Here is an 18939-nt window from a genome sequence, read left to right as displayed (position 1 = left end):
ACTGAAACTCTTTGAAACATTATAATGTTAATTATAACATTATTTACCATATTTAATAAATTTTGTTACCGTTTCAACCCTTTAAAAATTTGAAAAGTAATTATAAATTTTATATTGATATCTTAAAAAATTAGATAAAACTATCGGTTTTATAGAAAATCGATTGTTATTGTACATCCCCTTTTGTTTTGTAGAAATAGTGAATTTCTATGTGAATAAGCTGCTGACGTATTTTGTAAACAATGGATAAAAACACTATTGATGATAAACCTCCACTTGAATCCATTTTCATTCCGGCATATCCAATCATTAAGGCGCCGTTCTTACCAACTAAACAACAAATCTTTGTAGAAAGTTTACCTGTAATATGTGAGCCGGACATTGTGATTAAGACAGAAGATGATGATTCTGAAGTTAAAGCTACGAAATGTGAGGACGGTGCTGTTGAAGCATCATCCACACCACCAGCAACAACGACTGCATCAACATTTATAGACTTCGATGATACAAGTAGTAGCAGCAGCAGCGATGACTTCGATGCAGTTGACAATAATTACTTCGATGACGAAAAGTATACAAGTAAAACCAAAACCTCAGAAAAGGGAAGCACTAGCCCAAATAAATCTGTCAAGAAGGCGGATGGAACGGAATATGTAGTTACCTGTAAAATATGCACAATGGGATTTCAACGTATGAGCAATTATAAAACACATATGAAAAAAAAGCATAAAATTGAGTTAGATGAAGGCACAAAGAGAAAAAAGAATAAGCGTTTGTCGACCGCGGAAAGACGTATGCTGGAACCTAAGATTACATGTAACATCTGTTCAATGGGTTTCCAACGTAGTAGCAATTATACCAGTCACATGAGGAAAATACATAAAATTGTTGGTGATGCAACGCCGTTTAGTTGTCCAAATTGTCCACGTAAATATGAATTTGAATACGAGTTGAAGCGACACATGAAAAAATACATACCTTTGGATGAAAGGCTCATTTTTCCATGTCCCCAATGTGATCGGAAATTCCAAACAAAAGTTCATGTGACACGACACATTCAATTTGTTCACGACAATTCGCGTCCATTTATTTGTGAAGAATGTGGCGAAGCTGTGCACACTCGGACCATTTTACGCGAACATATGCTTACGCATACTGACTATTCACCATTTGAATGCAAAGTATGCGGAAAGAGCTTTAAACGGAAGCAACGACTAAAGGTATACTTAACTTTTCTCCCGTTTAGTTGTTGTTATTCAAAATCTTATTGTCATTTATAGAGACATATGGAAATTCATGGAGAAAAGCATATTTGTACCGTATGTGGCAAGGAGTTAAGTTCTCGATGTACACTTAATAAGCATTTACTGGTGCACACGGAAGATAAGGCTCACAAATGTGAATATTGTGGGCGAGCCTTCAAGCTTATTAAAACTTTAAAAGTGCATTTAAATATACACACCGGTGAAAAGAGATATGAATGTAATTTCTGCGACAAAGTTTTCTCGGCTCCATCTACTCGTCGTCAACACAAAAAGAAAAAGCATCCTGAGAAGCTACTTGAACTAGAGATGTTAAAAACAGGCAAACATATTAAAAGTGATGGGGGTAGTGAGGATAACTCATTGTAAGTTAAACTATATGTATATTATTTTATATATCTTCCAATTCTTATTTCTGTGTGCAGAACGGACAATGCAAATGAAAATGCGAGTACTGAGGCAATGGATTTTTCATCAAGTATGAATCAACCAACCACCAGCTCGGCTACGTATTTTAAAAATCCCACAACCATGAGAGGTAAGAATATTGTGTAGGGGTATTTGATAATAAAGATATATTTTTCATGTTCATTGTTTTATGATATTTTTCCGTAGATTATCCTCTGCCAGACTTCAGAATGTTGGATTTTGTTGGTAGAATGATGTTGGAGTAACACAAATTTATCGACTATTGAAATCGATACCATCGACACAATTGTCGAAAAAGCTTTAATATTCGTTGAATGTTAAGCTTTCCGAAAGCCATCGAAGATCGCTGACATAATTTCTTTGTAACATAATTGCATACATATGTGCATGTAAAATTTTGTTTTTAATTTATATTTAAATAAACTAGACTCAATTTTAGAAATGGGTTTTATGTTTATCAAAGCAAAAGTTCATCCATAAATTGTGCCTCCTCTAAGACGCGCCTAATTCCAATGTGTCTGCAAATTTATAAATCCCAAAAATGTTTTACAACTTTCATGCTTAAACGCGACTGATTTTAAAACTGAATGATTATAAGCGGTTAACATAGAATGTTGAAAAAAAAAACTAAATGTATTGATTATTTAGGGTCACCTGTCAGTTATGTACTGGTTAAAAAAATTTCTTTAGCGAAAGAGTATTGGTTAAGTTACTTAGAACTTAACAGACAGAAGGCTGCTAACCAGACAATGAGAAAATGGCCCTTAAAATGTGTACCTCAAACCCAGTAGTTCACATAAGTTATAATTTATCGATATATGCATATCGACCAATCCTTTACATATCTAAAAGGTTAATAAAATATTTGTTACAAATTACAGGAAAGCACTAACTTACCAGTGTGTATACATAATTAATATTCATAAGCAAAGAACATTATTCCAAAATCAAATAAACGTCATTGAGTTGGAATAATAAAGTAAACTAAATATCTATATTTAATATTGACATACTTCAGAAAAAGAGGGAAGCCATATACATATGTGTTGTAAATTGATGATTATCGCTAATAACAACGGCAAGAAATATAACACTTAAAAAATGTCGGTTATTGAATTGAATAAAAAATATCCCTTGGTTCGTGATGAAAACAACACTTTCTTTGAGGAATGGAAACGCTGGTGTCGGCTTTGTGCAAAAGCTGAAGTGCAATGTATTAATGCATTAACAGGACACTATACGCAATCCACACTCGCAAGTGACAATTACAACTCGTTAAACATACTTGCTGCTATAGATGAATTTTTTCACGTTCAGGTAAATGTGCTTGAATAAAGAAAAAATTGGTAAACTAAAACATAATTTACATTTTTTTTAGATTAAGGAAGATGAGAAGCTCTCACCTTTTGTTTGTACTGAGTGTTTCGATGTGGTAACATCATTTGTTAAATTTAATGATAACGTTAAAAAGGTTCAGCAATTGTACCATGAGCTTTTGCATAGCGATGATAAGACCAAACTCAATTTGCCAGCTTTATATGCTAGGTATGGTCTATGCAGAGAAGAGACTATTTTGACACAAACCAGTAGTAGCAAAGTGCCAGTGGAAGAAATTTTCATTGCTGATTCGCCCGTGCCAAAGTGTGCTAATTTATCGATTCAAATAAAAAATGAAAGATGTGATGAATTTCCGGCAGAAGAGTTTATTAACGAGTTCGAGAAAAAGGAAGAATTTCAAGACCCATTCGGGGAAGAGGAAGAATTCACAGATTTGAAAACCCGTGCTCCTGTAAATGACGACGATAATAGCAGAAGTGAAGATTTCAATTTGCCGATGGATACTGAAGATACTGATGATGAAGACGAAGAAGTTTGTACAAAAAATAAAATTAATAATGACAGTGTAGAGTCAGAAGATTCTACTGACATAGCCAAAGAAACGGCACATACTTGTGGTATTTGTTTAATGAGTTTTCATCGTAGATGTAACTATTCGGTACACGTAAAGAAAAAGCATAGTAAACACTTATGCCGGCATTGTCCAAGCTTATTTGATAGTAAACCAGTTTTAAAGGAACATATGAAAGACCATCGACAATTATTCCCCTGCCCACATTGCGATCGCAAATTCGTAACAAAGGAATACGTATCGCAACACATAAAGTTTATACATGATGACGAGCGTCCATTTATTTGCGAAACATGCGGTGATGCCGTCCGCACGAAGGGACAACTCAAAGAACACATGTTGACACACACGGACTATTCGCCCTTTGAATGCAAAGAATGTGGAAAATGCTTTAAGCAAAAACAACGTTTGAAGGTATTTATAAAAAGTAAACAATTAATAAAACTTGATGACATAAAATGTGTATTCTTTTCAGAGACACATGCAGATACATGGTGACAAACATATTTGTACAGAATGCGGCAAACAACTGAGCACGCGCGCTACACTAAATAGTCACCTACTCGTGCATTCGGACAAGATGCCACATAAATGTGATTATTGTGGACGACTTTTCAAACGTGCTAAAACGCTTAAAAATCATCTAATTGCACATACTGGCCTTCGACCTTATTCATGCGACTTTTGTGACAAAACATTTTCGACAGGACCAAGTTGTCGTTTTCACAAAAAAACTATGCATCCAGTTGAATTGGCTGCTCTAGAGGCGTCAGGCGTGAAAACATATACAAAAAATATACCAAATTTAGATGTGTTAAAGGCCGTGTAAGTATTTTTGAAAAATTATTTATACCCTGACCAAATTCATCCAAAGTAAATGTTTAAAATCAAGTATTTGAATTGAAAACTTTAATAATTATCCAAGACAACGATACAATCTTCAATAAATTAATCATACAGATCACTATAGCTTCTATAAATATTGATCGATCAAAATGGAATTCTATTGGAAACCTTTTTACTTCACAAATTATCCTCGCGAAAATTTACGATTATTGTCCAAGGCAACGAAATAGCATATCCGACCGCTCAAAATCAAGTTTTTGTATGTTTTTGTCTTGTTTATTAGAGAAGGGTATTACAGGTTAAGGTTTTTATTGTTTTGTTTAGATTATGTTATACATAATTACGATTTTCTTTTTAGATCGCGAACTGCGGAAAACCTCACGCCTCTGGCATCCAAACAAAATGGTTATGCAACATTTGACAGAAAAAAAGAACCGCCTAAAGAGGATGTAGAAGCTAAACCAAACGAAACAGTTATGGCAGTCGATGCATAAAAATTGAGGAACAGCGGCAAATGATTTAAAAAAGCGAAATCATTTTTGGAAAGTTTATTTTCTTTAACAATGACAGTCCCAAGAAAAACTGTTTATGCATTTGTATGTGAAACGTTTGAAATAAAATATTATTTGACGTATGAACAAGTAAACAGAATCATATACACTTTATACATACAAACATATGTATGTGTATATTTAAATGCATATGAAGTTGAACACAAAATTCAATATATTTAATAAAATAAAAAAAGATATTATTAAATACCTATTTTGGCGTACGATTACTTTAAAGTTACGTTTGAGATTGCGATATTGAGTATGTGCATTTAGCATATTATTTCTAATAAATTAGTAAATAAATAAGTTTATTTAAAAACATAAACGAGAATTTATTTTTTATAAATAATGAATTCATTATTCGTATGCGATACTTGATGGTACACTTATCGATATATCGTTAATCGAACATATCTATGTTCCACATCTAAATTGTTGCTACAATAAAATAAATGAGAAACATTTCAGTTTACCGCTGGCTTTAAATTGCTAATTTTCTCATATATGTTTGTAAATTTTTATGCAAATGGAACAAATTTGTGAAGTAACTGCCGTTGTTGATACATATAGTACAAAATTGGAATAGCAGTAAATCGTCAGTACACAAGACCTAGAAATGGCGAATTTACTACATAAAATTAATAGTGAACATATTGGAAATATGGCAGAAGAAGACTTTTTTCTCAAAGAATGGAAAAATTGGTGTCGTCTTTGTGCGCGTGCTGACGCCGAATATATTAATATGATATCCGGACAATGGAAAATGCCTATGTCAGCAATTAATGTTTATAGCAGCAGTAATATTGTTGCAGTTATAGAGGATTTTTTTCGAATTCAAGTAAATAGTGAATACTTTATACAGCAAACCCATATTTTCATATTTTACTTCTTTACAGATTGAAGAAGATGATAAATTTTCAAAACTGATATGCGCAGAATGTTATCAAGTAGTTACTTCCTTAATAAATTTTAGGGATCGCGTGAAGAGAGTTCAAGAAATGTATAGTGACCTACAAAGCCACCATCACTTAAACAAGTTGAGTCAGAAATCATTGTACGACAAATACAACATAATTGAAAATGAACCATTTCTGACAACAAATAGCAATAAACTGCCTGTTGAAGAAATTTTCGTTGCTGATTTACCAATTACAAATGTAACAGAGTCAACAGAAATTGAAGTGAAAAGTGAAAAGAAATCTGATGAAGTTACAGCTGAAATTCTGTTAACAGGCTTTGAAAAGGATAATGAATTTGTCGACCCAATCGGAGATATAAATGATAGCTTAGGCATTCCAGATTATGCCATGGCTGAAGAAGATGAGCTCAGTAGTGATAGTGAACAAAGTGAAAGAAAATTTGATGATTTAAATAGTGATTCAGAAAATAGTGAAGACAGGACTGAGAAAAACGAAAAAATACATAATCAAGACGTTGAATATAATTACTCGTGTAAAAGGTGCAAGTGCTCACAAGGTTTCCAACGCCTTAAGAACTATATCACTCATATGAAGCAAAAGCATGGTGAAATTAATTGCCCACAATGCACTGATTCATTTAGAAATGCCATTAAACTGAAACAACATATGAAAACTCATCCAAAAGCTTTTCCATGTACTCTTTGCGATAAGAAGTTTGAAACAAAAACCAGATTAGCAAAGCATATCACTTGTGCACACGAAGATGAACAACCACTAATTTGTGAAGTGTGTGGTCTTACTTTGCGCTCTAGAAAGCAACTCAGAGAACATATGCTGCAACACACCGACTATTCACCATTTGAATGTAAAATTTGTGGAACCAGGTTTAAAATTAAAAGCCGACTGAAGGTAAGCTACTGTGGATAAAGATATTAACGAACATATTGTTCAATTTTAAATTATGCAAATCATATGCAGAGGCACATGCAAATACATGGAGACAAGTACATATGCCCGGAATGTGGTAAACAATTGAGTACGCGTGCTACACTCAAAAGTCATTTGCTTGTTCATTCCGATAAGATGTCACACAAATGCGATTATTGTGGACGACTCTTTAAGCGCGCCAACACACTTAAGAACCATTTAATTGCCCATACCGACCTTAGGCCATACGCCTGCGATTTTTGTGATAAAAGATTCTCAACAGGGCCAAGCTGTAGATTTCATAAAAAAACTATGCATCCGAAAGAATTGGCTGAATTGGAGGCATCCGGAGCTAAAACATATACCAAAAACATACCCACTTTACATGTTCTAAAGGCAGTGTAAGTAATGCAAGAAAAAAATTTGATTTTGTAGTTGTAATATATATATACCCTTTTTTTGTTAAAGTTCGCGAACTGGTGAGAATTTCAAGCCACTGGCATCAAAACAAAACGGTTGTGTGCATTTTGACAAGGAAATACAAGCAAAAATTGTGGTTGCGAATTCAACGCCTACTACGAATGCTGCAAGCGAAAAGTAATAAAAAAAATAATATTTTTATTGAATTTCTAAATGTATACGTTGACAAATTAGTTGTAATATCTGAATATCTGAATTTTATAGTAATATTAACATACATAATTTATGTAAGCATCAATATTTTGCACTTCAATGAAGTGCTGGTGTGGTATCAGATATCCTTAAATAATAATAATAGCAAATATGTATAATTACTACATTATTTTTATTTTTATAATATTTGGGGTAATTTAGACTAGTAATGTAACAAGTGAGCTTTATTTAATAAATTTGAAAAAAATTGTAATAAGTACATATACGAGTTTGTTGTTATTAATTATATAAAATATAAAGATCTCACTTACTTTTTGGAGATACTTAATCTATGTATACATTTACTGAATTCAACCATTTCAGTAACGAAATTTAATTATACACAATTAAAAAAAATATCAAATTAGAATTAAGCAATAATTTTACCATACCTTTCCTAATTATTTCCAAATTTCAGTACTCATTATAGAGTTATCGTTTTGTTCAAAAATATCGATAAATTAGCCACATACCTGCATTTCAGAATTCATAGAAATCAAAAGTGAAAAGTAAACAAACAAATTACAAAGTGAACATATTCGTGGTAATGTCGAGTGTCCTTTTATCGGAAAATGAAAAGTTTTCAACAGATCGTAATTATGATGCTAAATGGAAAACTTGGTGCCGACTCTGTGCTAATGATGATGTACACGGTATTAATCTTCTTTCGGAGCAGTGCTCACAAGACCTGAATAGTGAGTTGCATGATATTAACATGGTTCATTCAATAGGGGAGTTATTTCGAATACATGTAAGAGTATTGATTATTTCTCCAAGAAATTTTATATAAAATTAATGTTTTATAGGTTCAAGAAGATGAAAAACTTTCACAAATAGTTTGCCTAGATTGCTGCAAATTTGTAAAAAGTATAATTAAATTCAGCGAACGTGTAAACAAAGTCCAACAATTGTACGCTGAATTATACAATTGTACAGATAAAACCACACTCGATCTGAGTTTATTGTTAGATAAATATGGTATTTTTAAAAGTGAAACACTAATAACGCAACAAGGAAACGAACTGCCGGTTGAAGAAATTTTTGTTGCCGAATTAACAGTTACGTCTGAAGTTGGCACTAATGTAAAAAATGAGTCCATAAAAGTGACAGAAAAGTTGGATACAATAGTTCAAGAGACAAAAAATGAATTTAATGACCCTATAGGCGATGAAGAAGGAACCTTAGATCAAATGTCTTGTACTTCAACTATGTCCGATGACATTAGCAGCAATGAAGATAATGATGATACAGAATCATCCGATTGTGAAATAAAGTCATACAAAAAAGGTGACGTTCATGATAATATCTCAAAAGAATTAGAACACTTGTGTAGCATTTGCTCACAAAGCTTTCAACGTCGTAGTATTTATTCTAGACACATGAAGAAAAAACATGGAGTAATTGTTTGTCCACAATGTCCTACTTCATTCAAAACGGAATCTACGCTCAAGTTGCATATGGTAAATCATCGAAAATTGTTCAGTTGCCCACAATGTGATCAAAAATTTGAAAGGAAGGGGTCGCTTGGTAATCATATAAGGAGCGATCATAAATTTGCCCGCACATTTGTCTGTGAAGCATGTGGTGAAGCACTACGTACAAAAAAACAACTGAAGCAACATATGTTGACTCATACAGACTATACACCATTTGTTTGTAAGGAATGTGGAAAGAGTTTCAAGGAGAAATACAGATTAAAGGTAAGCTATAAATCTGAATAAAATTTTAACAAAACCAACTAATTAGTTTAAAAATTTCAGCGCCACTTGGAAACACATAGTGATAAACTCATTTGCACTGAATGTGGAAAACAACTAAGTTGCCGCGCAACACTCAGAAGTCATATGTTAGTACATTCCGATAAGATGGCTCACAAATGTGACTATTGTGGGCGTGCATTTAAGCGCGCCAAAACGCTGAAATATCATTTAATAGCTCATACTGGACTCAAACCGTATTCTTGCGACTTTTGCGATAAAACATTTTCAACTGGCTCCAGCTGCCGTTTACATAAAAAGACTATGCATCCAGTTGAATTAGCGGCCTTAGAAGCATCTGGGGCAAAGGCCTATACAAAAAATGTACCAAATTTGAATGCATTAAGAGCTGTGTAAGAACGTTTGTCTTTATGCTGTGATATATACTTATTTAAATTCAATATTTTAGAGCGCGTACTGGTGAAAATTTGATACCATTGACATCAAAACAAAATGGGTATGGAGATTTAAAAAATACATAAGGGCTGAAGACATTTCGTCAAAAGTATGATTACCGATATTTGGTATTACAATATACATATGTATGTACATCATATTTATATATATTTATTCATAGACATACATATAATAAAGTAATGGGCATATGCATCAAACCTTTTAATATAATGTAAATAACACATATTTATTGCGAAATTAAATATTTTAACATTATTAGTATTGGAAATGTTTTTATTTTATTAAATCCTCAATAAATATAAAATTGTTTTTACCAACTTTACAACAAGATCTTGTTGTTAATCCAATTACAAATACAAGAATAAGACATCAAATGACGTAGTGGTATTTTTTAATGTTAGAAAGCATTTTACCATTCTTGTTACAAGTCAACAAACGAATTAGACCCTTTGAGATACAAAGCACAAAAAAGTGCACACGCGAAACAGTTGCCAATTGGAGGAACCGGAAAGAATATCGTGTATAAAATAATTTCCAATTTGACTGTTGGATACTAGGTGTGTACAAACCCTTTTCTTTGATCCTACACGAACTGCCCTAACATGTTCGCAAATATATATCATTTATCGTTAAGAAAAAATATTATCTTCTCATTTATTAACTTGATTACCGGCGGATATGAAATTTTAAAATAATAGTAATCGCCTTATCCGGCACTGTTCACCTTACATTGATTTGAACATATTTGGATGTGAAGCCTATATGTGAGCATTATATGCAGGCTATATCGATAACATAACGTCTCTTGTCATTTTATTATTAACAAAGATGTGCCTGACAAGACAACTATTTGTTCAATTATTAAAACAAAAATTAAAAGTAACTATTAGAACTGCACTTTCTCGTTTTTGAATTAAATAAATATAATATTAACAAAAAAGAAATATCGTGCTAAACAGTAAATTATCGCGGCAAAACATTCATCGATTAACAAATATATGAATATATCGACAATTTCCTTGCATACCCAACGTTCGACTTGTAAAGAATTAGAAAAAAATCAGATTTGCAACAATTAATTTGTGTTCATACATAATTGTCATAATAAACAAATAGAGAATGCAAATCTGAAAAAAGTCATTAGTAAAAAAGTATAAAAGACAACAGCCTATGACAGGGTATTAATTTTTATAAAAGGAAGGAAGCATGTGTAATTAATTTCAACTCATTACTATACAAAAAGTAAATAAATCTTTATAAAAATGTCAGAAACCGATTTAGACAAAAGAGATACCTGTACAAATTATCAGTTAATTGCTGAATGGAAAAGTTGGTGTCGCCTATGTGCTAAACCCAATGCAAGTTATATCAATGCCCTATCTGGGCAATGTGTGCCAAACATGTCCAGTTTTAATGATTACAATTTAAACAACATAGTCTCCGTAATAGCCGAATTTTTCCAAGTACATGTATGTAAATGAAATCAAATATGCACATTTATGCCTTTATGTTTAAGCCATATTTTACAGATAAGAGAAGACGAGAAACTTACACCGCTAATTTGTACAGATTGTTACAACGTAGTTAAATCCTTCATTGATTTTAGTGAGAATATTACAAAAGTACAAAAATTTTACGATGAACTACTGCATAGCGATAATACAATGAAAATAGACTTATCAGCTTTGTATGAGAAACATGGCCTATTTAAGGAAGAATCATTTACACCACAAACCAGCATTGAACTACCAGTGGAAGAAATTTTTATTGCCGATTCACGTACCGCAGGCACAGTACATAAATCGAAATTTCAAATAAAAAACGAAAAAATATCAGTGGCACTATCGCCTGAAGTACTTATTAAAGAAGTCGAAAAAGAAGAAGATCTTCAAGACCCTTTTGCCGAAGAAAAAATACTTGCCATAGTTGGAAATAGTGTAGGAACACCACGAAAAAACAATAATGTCAACAATGATGACTATGACATGCAAATGGATTCTTCAGACGAAGATGAGAGAAAACCGCACAATAGATTGAATAGTGAGGATATTGAAACGGACGATTCTGAAGAAGTGGTAAAAGAGAGTAAATACACTTGCAATATTTGTTCACAACGTTTTCAACGTAGCGGAAATTATGCTGCACATATGATTAAGAAACATGAAAAAATTATATGCCCACATTGCCCTGGCTCATTTGATAGTGAATCGAATTTAAAGAGTCATATGAAAGAACATCGAGAGTTATACCCGTGTAAACAATGCGATCGCAAATTTCAGCGGAAAGAATATGTAGCTCAACATGTTAAATGTGTACACAACGATGAGCGCCCATTTATTTGTGAAGCATGCGGTGATGCTTTACGCTCAAAAGGACAACTTAAAGAACACATGTTAACGCACACAGACTACTCTCCCTTCGAATGCAAGGAGTGCGGGAAATGTTTCAAACAGAAACAACGTTTAAAGGTAATATATAATAATACTGAAATTTAGCATAAAATTGTTGAAAATATTACTGTACTATTACCAGAGACACATGCAAATACATGGAGATAAACTTATTTGCAATGAATGTGGGAAACAGCTAAGTTGCCGGGCCACATACAATAGCCATATGTTAGTCCATTCCGATAAAATGCAACATAAATGTGACTATTGCGGCCGAGCTTTCAAGCGTGCCAAAACACTGAAAAGTCATTTAATACTCCACAGTGGATTAAAACCATATTCGTGCGAATTCTGTGATAGGACGTTTACAAATGGGTCAAATCGACGTACACATATGAAAAGAACACATCCAAGTGAATTAGCTGAGTTAGAAGCTTCAGGAGAAAAAATGTATACCAAAAATATACCAGAACTAGCCGTGCTGAAATCTGTGTAAAAAAATATAACCATTCTGTTAAATATAAAATATTGAAACATTTTTTTGCAGTATACGGAAAGCGGAGAACCTTATACCTGTTGTCTCAAAACAAAGTGGAAATTTTGCTTTCGGCAAAAAAACAAGCTCCAAACCAGTAAATACTGCGGACACCACGAATTCCGAATTAATCAATTAAATAGCAATTAACTATAAATAATATTTATAGAATTATTTAGGTACCTTTTTCAATTTGGGAGCATCACCAACTATATAAAAAGAAAAGAACATAACATCAAAAGCACGAGTATTTAATGAAAGTGATTAAAAATTACAGATAGTATAATATTGCAATTTGAAGTCCAACACTCTATATATGTATGTATTTTGTTGTCTTTTAAATTGTTTCATATTTCTTTCAAACTTTCACGGGGAATGTATTTAATTTTTATTTAAAATGAAGATTATTAATTATTTGATAACCTGCTTTATATACATGAAAAATTATCGTCTACAAAACTATCGAGTGCGTTCTATACAATCGACACATAACTGCGGACGCTCAGTTTTATCTTCCCTATCCGAAAAACATCTGTTCTTATTCGGTAATTCTTCAGAACTTTTTCGCTATCATATTGGTAAACATACGCAATTCATGCCGTTTTGAGAAAAAAGTAGAATTTTGCTTAATGAAAATATGAATGTTGTGCGCGAATTAAGAGCTGATGAAAAGCTCAATACCAATATTGATAAAAGTGCGCCTTGGCATCTTTGGTGTCGCTTATGTGCAAAGCAAGATATTCAAAACATTAGTGTTTTTTTCAAAGATGAGCATATGGTTGCTTCTACAGGCAATGGAGAAGAAAACAATCTCGGTCTTAATATTGCTATTACTAAATACTTTTGTGTGCAAGTAAGTAAAGTCAATACTTGTTTTAATTGTATTTTACTTTCCAAACAAATAACAATACCAATTTCTTACAGATAAAAATGAATGATGAACTGCCAGACCGATTGTGTACTGAGTGCTTTTCTTTAGTAACGTCTTTGGTTAACTTCAATGAACGGGTGATAAAAGTGCAGGAAATGTATGAAGCCCTTCAAAGTCTTAGTGACATTACAGAAGTGGATTACCAAACGTTACGTTCAAAGTTTGGTGTGCCAATTGATGATCGACCACATGAGTTTCTATGCCGTACACTAGGGGAGGTACACTTACATGAAGAAAAACCAAAAATAAATGAATTTATTGAAAAAAGTTTTATGGAAGAAGCTGTGATAGATATTTTACCAAAGGTGTGTAACAAAGTTATTGAAATAAAGGAAGAAAATTCAATTGAGTTAACACCGCCGGCAGATGAAGATGCATACGATTTTGAAAATAAAGACGCTTGTGACGAAGACCCTTTTGGCAGTGATAGTGATATAAAAAGCGATGAAAATTCTAGTTCTAGTGAAAGTTCAGTGAATAACTCACGAAGAAAACGTATAAAAAAAAAACATGGCACGGAAATAGATGAAACAGATTTTAATTATAATAAAAAACGGAAAATTAAATCAAATGAGGATTTTAAGCAAGCAGAAGAGAGCGGCGATGGTGAATCTAATGAAATATATACATGTAAAGAATGCGCGCAGACATTTAAAAGAATCTCCAATTATCGCACACATATGGAACGCAAACATGGACAACTTGCGGTCGTGCCCAAATTCACATGTACCGATTGTCCATTTACATGTAACACCCAAGCACAACTAAATCATCATGCCGTCAAACATTTGCCTCTTACAAAGCGACGCATTGTGCCCTGCCCTCATTGTGACCATAAATTCCCTACTAAGACCTATGTGGCCCAGCATATAAAGTATGTGCATATGAACGAACGCTCTTTTATTTGTGAGGAATGCGGCGAAGCTGTGCGCTCAAAGGGACAACTTAAGCAACATATGCTCACACATACAGATTATGCGCCATTCGAATGTGAAGTGTGTAAGAAAGGCTTTAAAAATCAAGTGCGACTTAAAGTAAGCAATGTTAAATAATTTTCGGCGTATACTTGCATTATGTTTATTTGTCATATTTATGTTATTTATAGAAACACATGGAAACCCATAATCCAAATAAGCACATTTGTGCCGAATGCGGTTTGCAATTAAACTCCAAAGCTACATTGAACCGTCATTTGTTGGTGCATTCCGATGTCATGCAACATAAATGTGACTTTTGTGGACGAGCCTTTAAGCGCGCAAAGGCACTAAAAAATCACCTTATTCTGCATACCGGTCTCAAACCCTATTCGTGCGACTTTTGTGAAAGAACATTTGCCAATGGTTCTAATTGTCGTACGCATAAAAGAAAAGCACATCCTGAAGAGTTAGCCGCGTTAGAAGCCTCTGGAGAAAAAGCATATACTAAAAATATACCGAAGTTAGCAGTACTGAAGTCTGTGTGAGTTTAATTGTATTAATATCGTATCACATAATAATAATAATTGTATGTAAATTTGTGTAGAGTAATGCTTTTTCAGCGCAACCAACTTACAAGTTTTATCTTGTTTTATAATAGTAAAATATTAAACTTAGCTACTAACTTAACAATTATATTCTTTTACAAACTGTAGCACACGTGCGGCTGATAATCTAGCGCCCGTTGTTTCAAAACAAAGTGGAAATTTCGCTTTCGGCAAGAAACCCAAACTGCCACCAGACAGCGTGGGCACTGTTAGTAAAAAACAAGCTAAAACGCTCAAACAAACCATCGCAACGCCAACGGTTCCTGCATCTATCACGCCTGGCAATAATAATGCCAATCATGGAATACTTTCCGACCTTGAAACGAATAACCAGCGTTTGGACGATGAACATAACTCGTTTGGCAGAAATATACCCACAATCGATAATATATACAATCATCTAATGAAGCAAACTGCCACCAACAGTGGTTATGCTATGAACTCTACCTCCATACTGAATCCCATGCATACGGAACTGAAACGCTCACACAGCGAAGACTCATCACCTGCTAACAACGGTTGTGTCGCTATTGATATAACAAATGTCATTGCGCAGCAGCAAACGCCGCTTAATCAGCAGATATTAGTGCCCGTACAAGATGCTGCAGTACAAAATTTTTGTACAGCATTTATAAAGCAACATCAAATGGGTAAACAACAACAACACACAGCTGCATTACAACAACAGCATGACGAAATATCCATACATAGTCCGGCGAGTCATATTTCTCAACACACAGAAGAGCTCTCCACAGCATCAGCAAGTGCAGCGGAAGCAAATAAATTCTATAGCCACATAAGACAAAATACCCCAGATAGTTATCTTTAGATGTCACTTGATAGCAATAGAAGGCTTTCTTCAACTAATGGCTACGAATGTGAGTGCATATTGTGAGTGATTTCTTTGTGTAGTTATATTGTTGTTCATGTGTAAGAATGTTTGACTTAGCGTATTTACAGGGTAGTGTTAATGTAATTATAAGTAATTAGTAATTTTAAATTAATTGTGAATATTTTTTAATTAGTAATTTTAAATTAATTGTGAATATTTTTTACCGTTACATCATTATTAACGGCTGCATTGATGATTTAAGCCAATGTCAACCTTATCTCCACAGTTACACAATTAAATTATGTATTTCAAATCAAAATTTTTTTACAAACAATAGTGCTTAGACATACTCCCAAAACGTTTTTCTATTATAATTTCAAAAAATAAATATAAATTGTAGCTAGTTTTAATTATGTGAAGTTGTCTATAGTGTGTAAAGTGTATACCGAACTTAAATATGAGTTTTATGAATATTATATATTCAGTGCTTGTAATGCGTTAGTGAATACATTTTTTCTATCAGTTTTCCGTTCTGATTTGAAAAAACTGGCAATAAAAATGTGCGTTAATTATTAGTAATATCTTAGTTGGTAATATTTATTTTAGATATACTTAAATGAAAAACTAACAAATGGAATAAAATGTATAATTTTTTTATCGTAAGGAATTGTACATAACAAAATTATAAGCCCAACGTTTTAAATAAATTTTGGAGAAAAATAAAGAGTGCGTTAATCATTCAACTTTCATTAATATTATTCGTAATTTCTAAATTAAGTATTATTATTTTTTGATTAAGTACTGTTACATTTTATTAATTATTATTATTTTGAAATAGGCACAATTTTTTTAAATTTAATTTTTTATTACTTTTATATAAATTATTATAATTATTTATATTCATTATTTTTTATTTTTAATTAAGTATTATTTTTTATAAATTAAATTTCCAACTTCCAATTAAAAAAAACGCGTTTTTTGCGAATTCTTTTAATAGGCATTTTATTTAATAATATACATATATACATAATATAATACATATTTGAATGTACTTTAACAGTCGGCGATTAATTTTGAAAAAGTTTGGGTTTTTTGTCCAAAGGTTAATCGAAAAATTATAAAGATTTTATTTTTAATCCCAGACTTGAATTTTAAATTTAAAAATCAAATTTTGAATCCAAAATTTTTTATAAAAAAAAAAATAAATAAATAAAATAAATATATAAAAATAAAAAAATTTATTATGAAAAAAATTTGCCACAATCTAATTAATTACATATAGTATAATATTACAATTTGAAGTCCCACACCTCTATATGTATATGTATGTACCAGAGTCCTGCACGATTAAGGTAGGCATCGTACGATTACGTTACTCAGTAACACTTCTGACGATTACCACGATGCGAAGGTAACATTGCGCTTCGGCATCGCGGCATCGTGGCATCGTACGATTACTATCTGGTATCGTCAATGGCAAATGAAACGTTTCGTATTTACCTTATATTAGGAAAAAATTAATAAAATTCCGTTCATTTAAACATAAATTAATTCAATAAATGAAATATATTTCGTTGTTTTCGATCAAAATAAGCAACGAATTAAAAATAAAAAATATTTAATATGAACTTAATTTTTTTGTTGTGAATGCAAAAATAAAATGGCGTCCAGATTTTCTCCTTTCAAATTTGTTCTTCTTTCTTCTAATATACGGTTTGCCAAACTAAAACATCTTTCGCTTGCTGCACTAGACGCTGGAATACATAAAATTTGTCGTGCCAGCCTAGCCATCAATGGAAACTCATCTTCATGACGCCGCCACCAATTCAAAACGCAATTTTCTGTATAACATGCATTTTTGTATATTTCAATCTGCATATTTATTTGGCTTTCACAGACAGCCAGCAAATGAACGTCTTTGTATTTTGAAAGCATATCATCCTCGATACAATGCTCCATTTTTACACTTTCAGATTGAGAATCCTGAAGAGTTTTCATTGAGATTTTGTTCAATTCCACTTTCACTAAATTATGCACCTCATCACGTTCAAACTCGCTTAAGTATCGCATCTGCTTATATTCTGGCCATAGAAAAGCAGCAATCTTATGAATTTTGTCTGGACAGAATTTCGTATCAAAAATATTATCTAAACAGTTTGTAAGTATAGATCGGATTTCATTGTTACTTTCTTCATGTAGCAATTTAAACAACTTTTCTTTTAGGATATGCATATGAGGTAATACTAAATGTATAGTTGAATTTTTCTCATCTTCCAACAACAATGTTAGATTTTTGAATGGTTCTAATATGTTTACTATCCTGTCCAATAAATACTTTTCAATTCCGAACAAACGATGTGTTTCACCAGATTTCTCTAAAATATCTTCAATAGCATTGAAATTTTTGTGAATAGAGCACAACATTTCAAATTTAGTGTTCCATCTGGAAGAGCACTCTTGCTTCACGGTAGTTTCAAGCATTTGGTTTCTGCCTGTTCGCTTTAGATTTTCGACAAGAGACTTACATTTTGTTATCAATTCCATAACATTAGGAGCACAACTTTTAAGTGTTTCTTTATCGAATGTGTGCTTCAAAATAATGTTGAGCCCATGTACTACGCAATTTACTATTGAATGATGTTGTAGAGCCTTTTTGATATTTGAACCCTGATCTGTAGTAAAAGTAATTTTTTCCAACAAATTTCTATCCAAGTTCAGTTCGTCAAACTTGAGTCCTATGGCACCAATTAAATTTTCCGATTGCTGTGAAATCCCATTGTCATCACAATATTCTAATTCGGTGGTAAACAAAATATGGCTAAAAATATAAACATAAACAAACACACTATATGTAGTACAGTTGTGCTTGTTGAACACACAATTTAACATACTTCTTAAGCTGCCATTTATCATCCATATAATGCATAGTAAAAGCAATAAAATTTCTTTGTTTTTTATTATCTGTCCACATATCCACCGTAGACGCACACATGCCTAAGGATTTTGTAAAATTTTTTTAGACAAGTAATAATACAT

The 18939-nt window shown here is 32.5% G+C and overlaps 5 protein-coding genes across 5 annotated transcripts; all 5 read left to right on the top strand.

The window, feature by feature from the left end:
- The first annotated feature begins 140 nt into the window (after positions 1 to 140).
- Positions 141 to 2133, top strand: LOC105222281 (zinc finger protein OZF). Its single transcript, XM_011199521.4, has 4 exons — positions 141 to 1220; positions 1281 to 1627; positions 1688 to 1800; positions 1878 to 2133. Exons 1-4 carry the CDS (start codon positions 243 to 245, stop codon positions 1934 to 1936), a joined length of 1497 nt encoding a protein of 498 aa, XP_011197823.2. The 5' UTR covers positions 141 to 242; the 3' UTR covers positions 1937 to 2133.
- Positions 2134 to 2541: 408 nt separating this feature from the next.
- LOC125775321 (zinc finger protein weckle-like) lies at positions 2542 to 5211 on the top strand. The gene is made up of 4 exons (XM_049446465.1): positions 2542 to 3008; positions 3070 to 4014; positions 4076 to 4425; positions 4805 to 5211. The coding sequence occupies exons 1-4, from the start codon at positions 2793 to 2795 to the stop codon at positions 4938 to 4940; spliced, it is 1647 nt and encodes a 548-aa protein (XP_049302422.1). The 5' UTR covers positions 2542 to 2792; the 3' UTR covers positions 4941 to 5211.
- Positions 5212 to 5414: 203 nt separating this feature from the next.
- Positions 5415 to 7739, top strand: LOC105222280 (zinc finger protein weckle). Its single transcript, XM_019988980.3, has 4 exons — positions 5415 to 5838; positions 5897 to 6829; positions 6899 to 7248; positions 7316 to 7739. Exons 1-4 carry the CDS (start codon positions 5617 to 5619, stop codon positions 7446 to 7448), a joined length of 1638 nt encoding a protein of 545 aa, XP_019844539.2. The 5' UTR covers positions 5415 to 5616; the 3' UTR covers positions 7449 to 7739.
- A 231-nt stretch (positions 7740 to 7970) lies between these two features.
- Positions 7971 to 12822, top strand: LOC105222278 (zinc finger protein 160). Its single transcript, XM_049446765.1, has 8 exons — positions 7971 to 8270; positions 8326 to 9219; positions 9280 to 9629; positions 9686 to 9746; positions 10950 to 11162; positions 11223 to 12161; positions 12226 to 12575; positions 12631 to 12822. The coding sequence occupies exons 1-8, from the start codon at positions 8067 to 8069 to the stop codon at positions 12755 to 12757; spliced, it is 3138 nt and encodes a 1045-aa protein (XP_049302722.1). The 5' UTR covers positions 7971 to 8066; the 3' UTR covers positions 12758 to 12822.
- A 424-nt stretch (positions 12823 to 13246) lies between these two features.
- On the top strand, positions 13247 to 16723 carry LOC105222277 (zinc finger protein weckle-like). The gene is made up of 4 exons (XM_049446463.1): positions 13247 to 13471; positions 13543 to 14583; positions 14655 to 15007; positions 15180 to 16723. The coding sequence occupies exons 1-4, from the start codon at positions 13256 to 13258 to the stop codon at positions 15898 to 15900; spliced, it is 2331 nt and encodes a 776-aa protein (XP_049302420.1). The 5' UTR covers positions 13247 to 13255; the 3' UTR covers positions 15901 to 16723.
- The last annotated feature ends 2216 nt before the right edge of the window (positions 16724 to 18939 follow it).

Source organism: Bactrocera dorsalis, chromosome 1 (assembly GCF_023373825.1).
Source record: "Bactrocera dorsalis isolate Fly_Bdor chromosome 1, ASM2337382v1, whole genome shotgun sequence".
Classification (NCBI taxonomy): Eukaryota; Metazoa; Arthropoda; class Insecta; order Diptera; family Tephritidae; genus Bactrocera; species Bactrocera dorsalis.
This window is presented reverse-complemented; position numbering and strand designations above follow the sequence as displayed.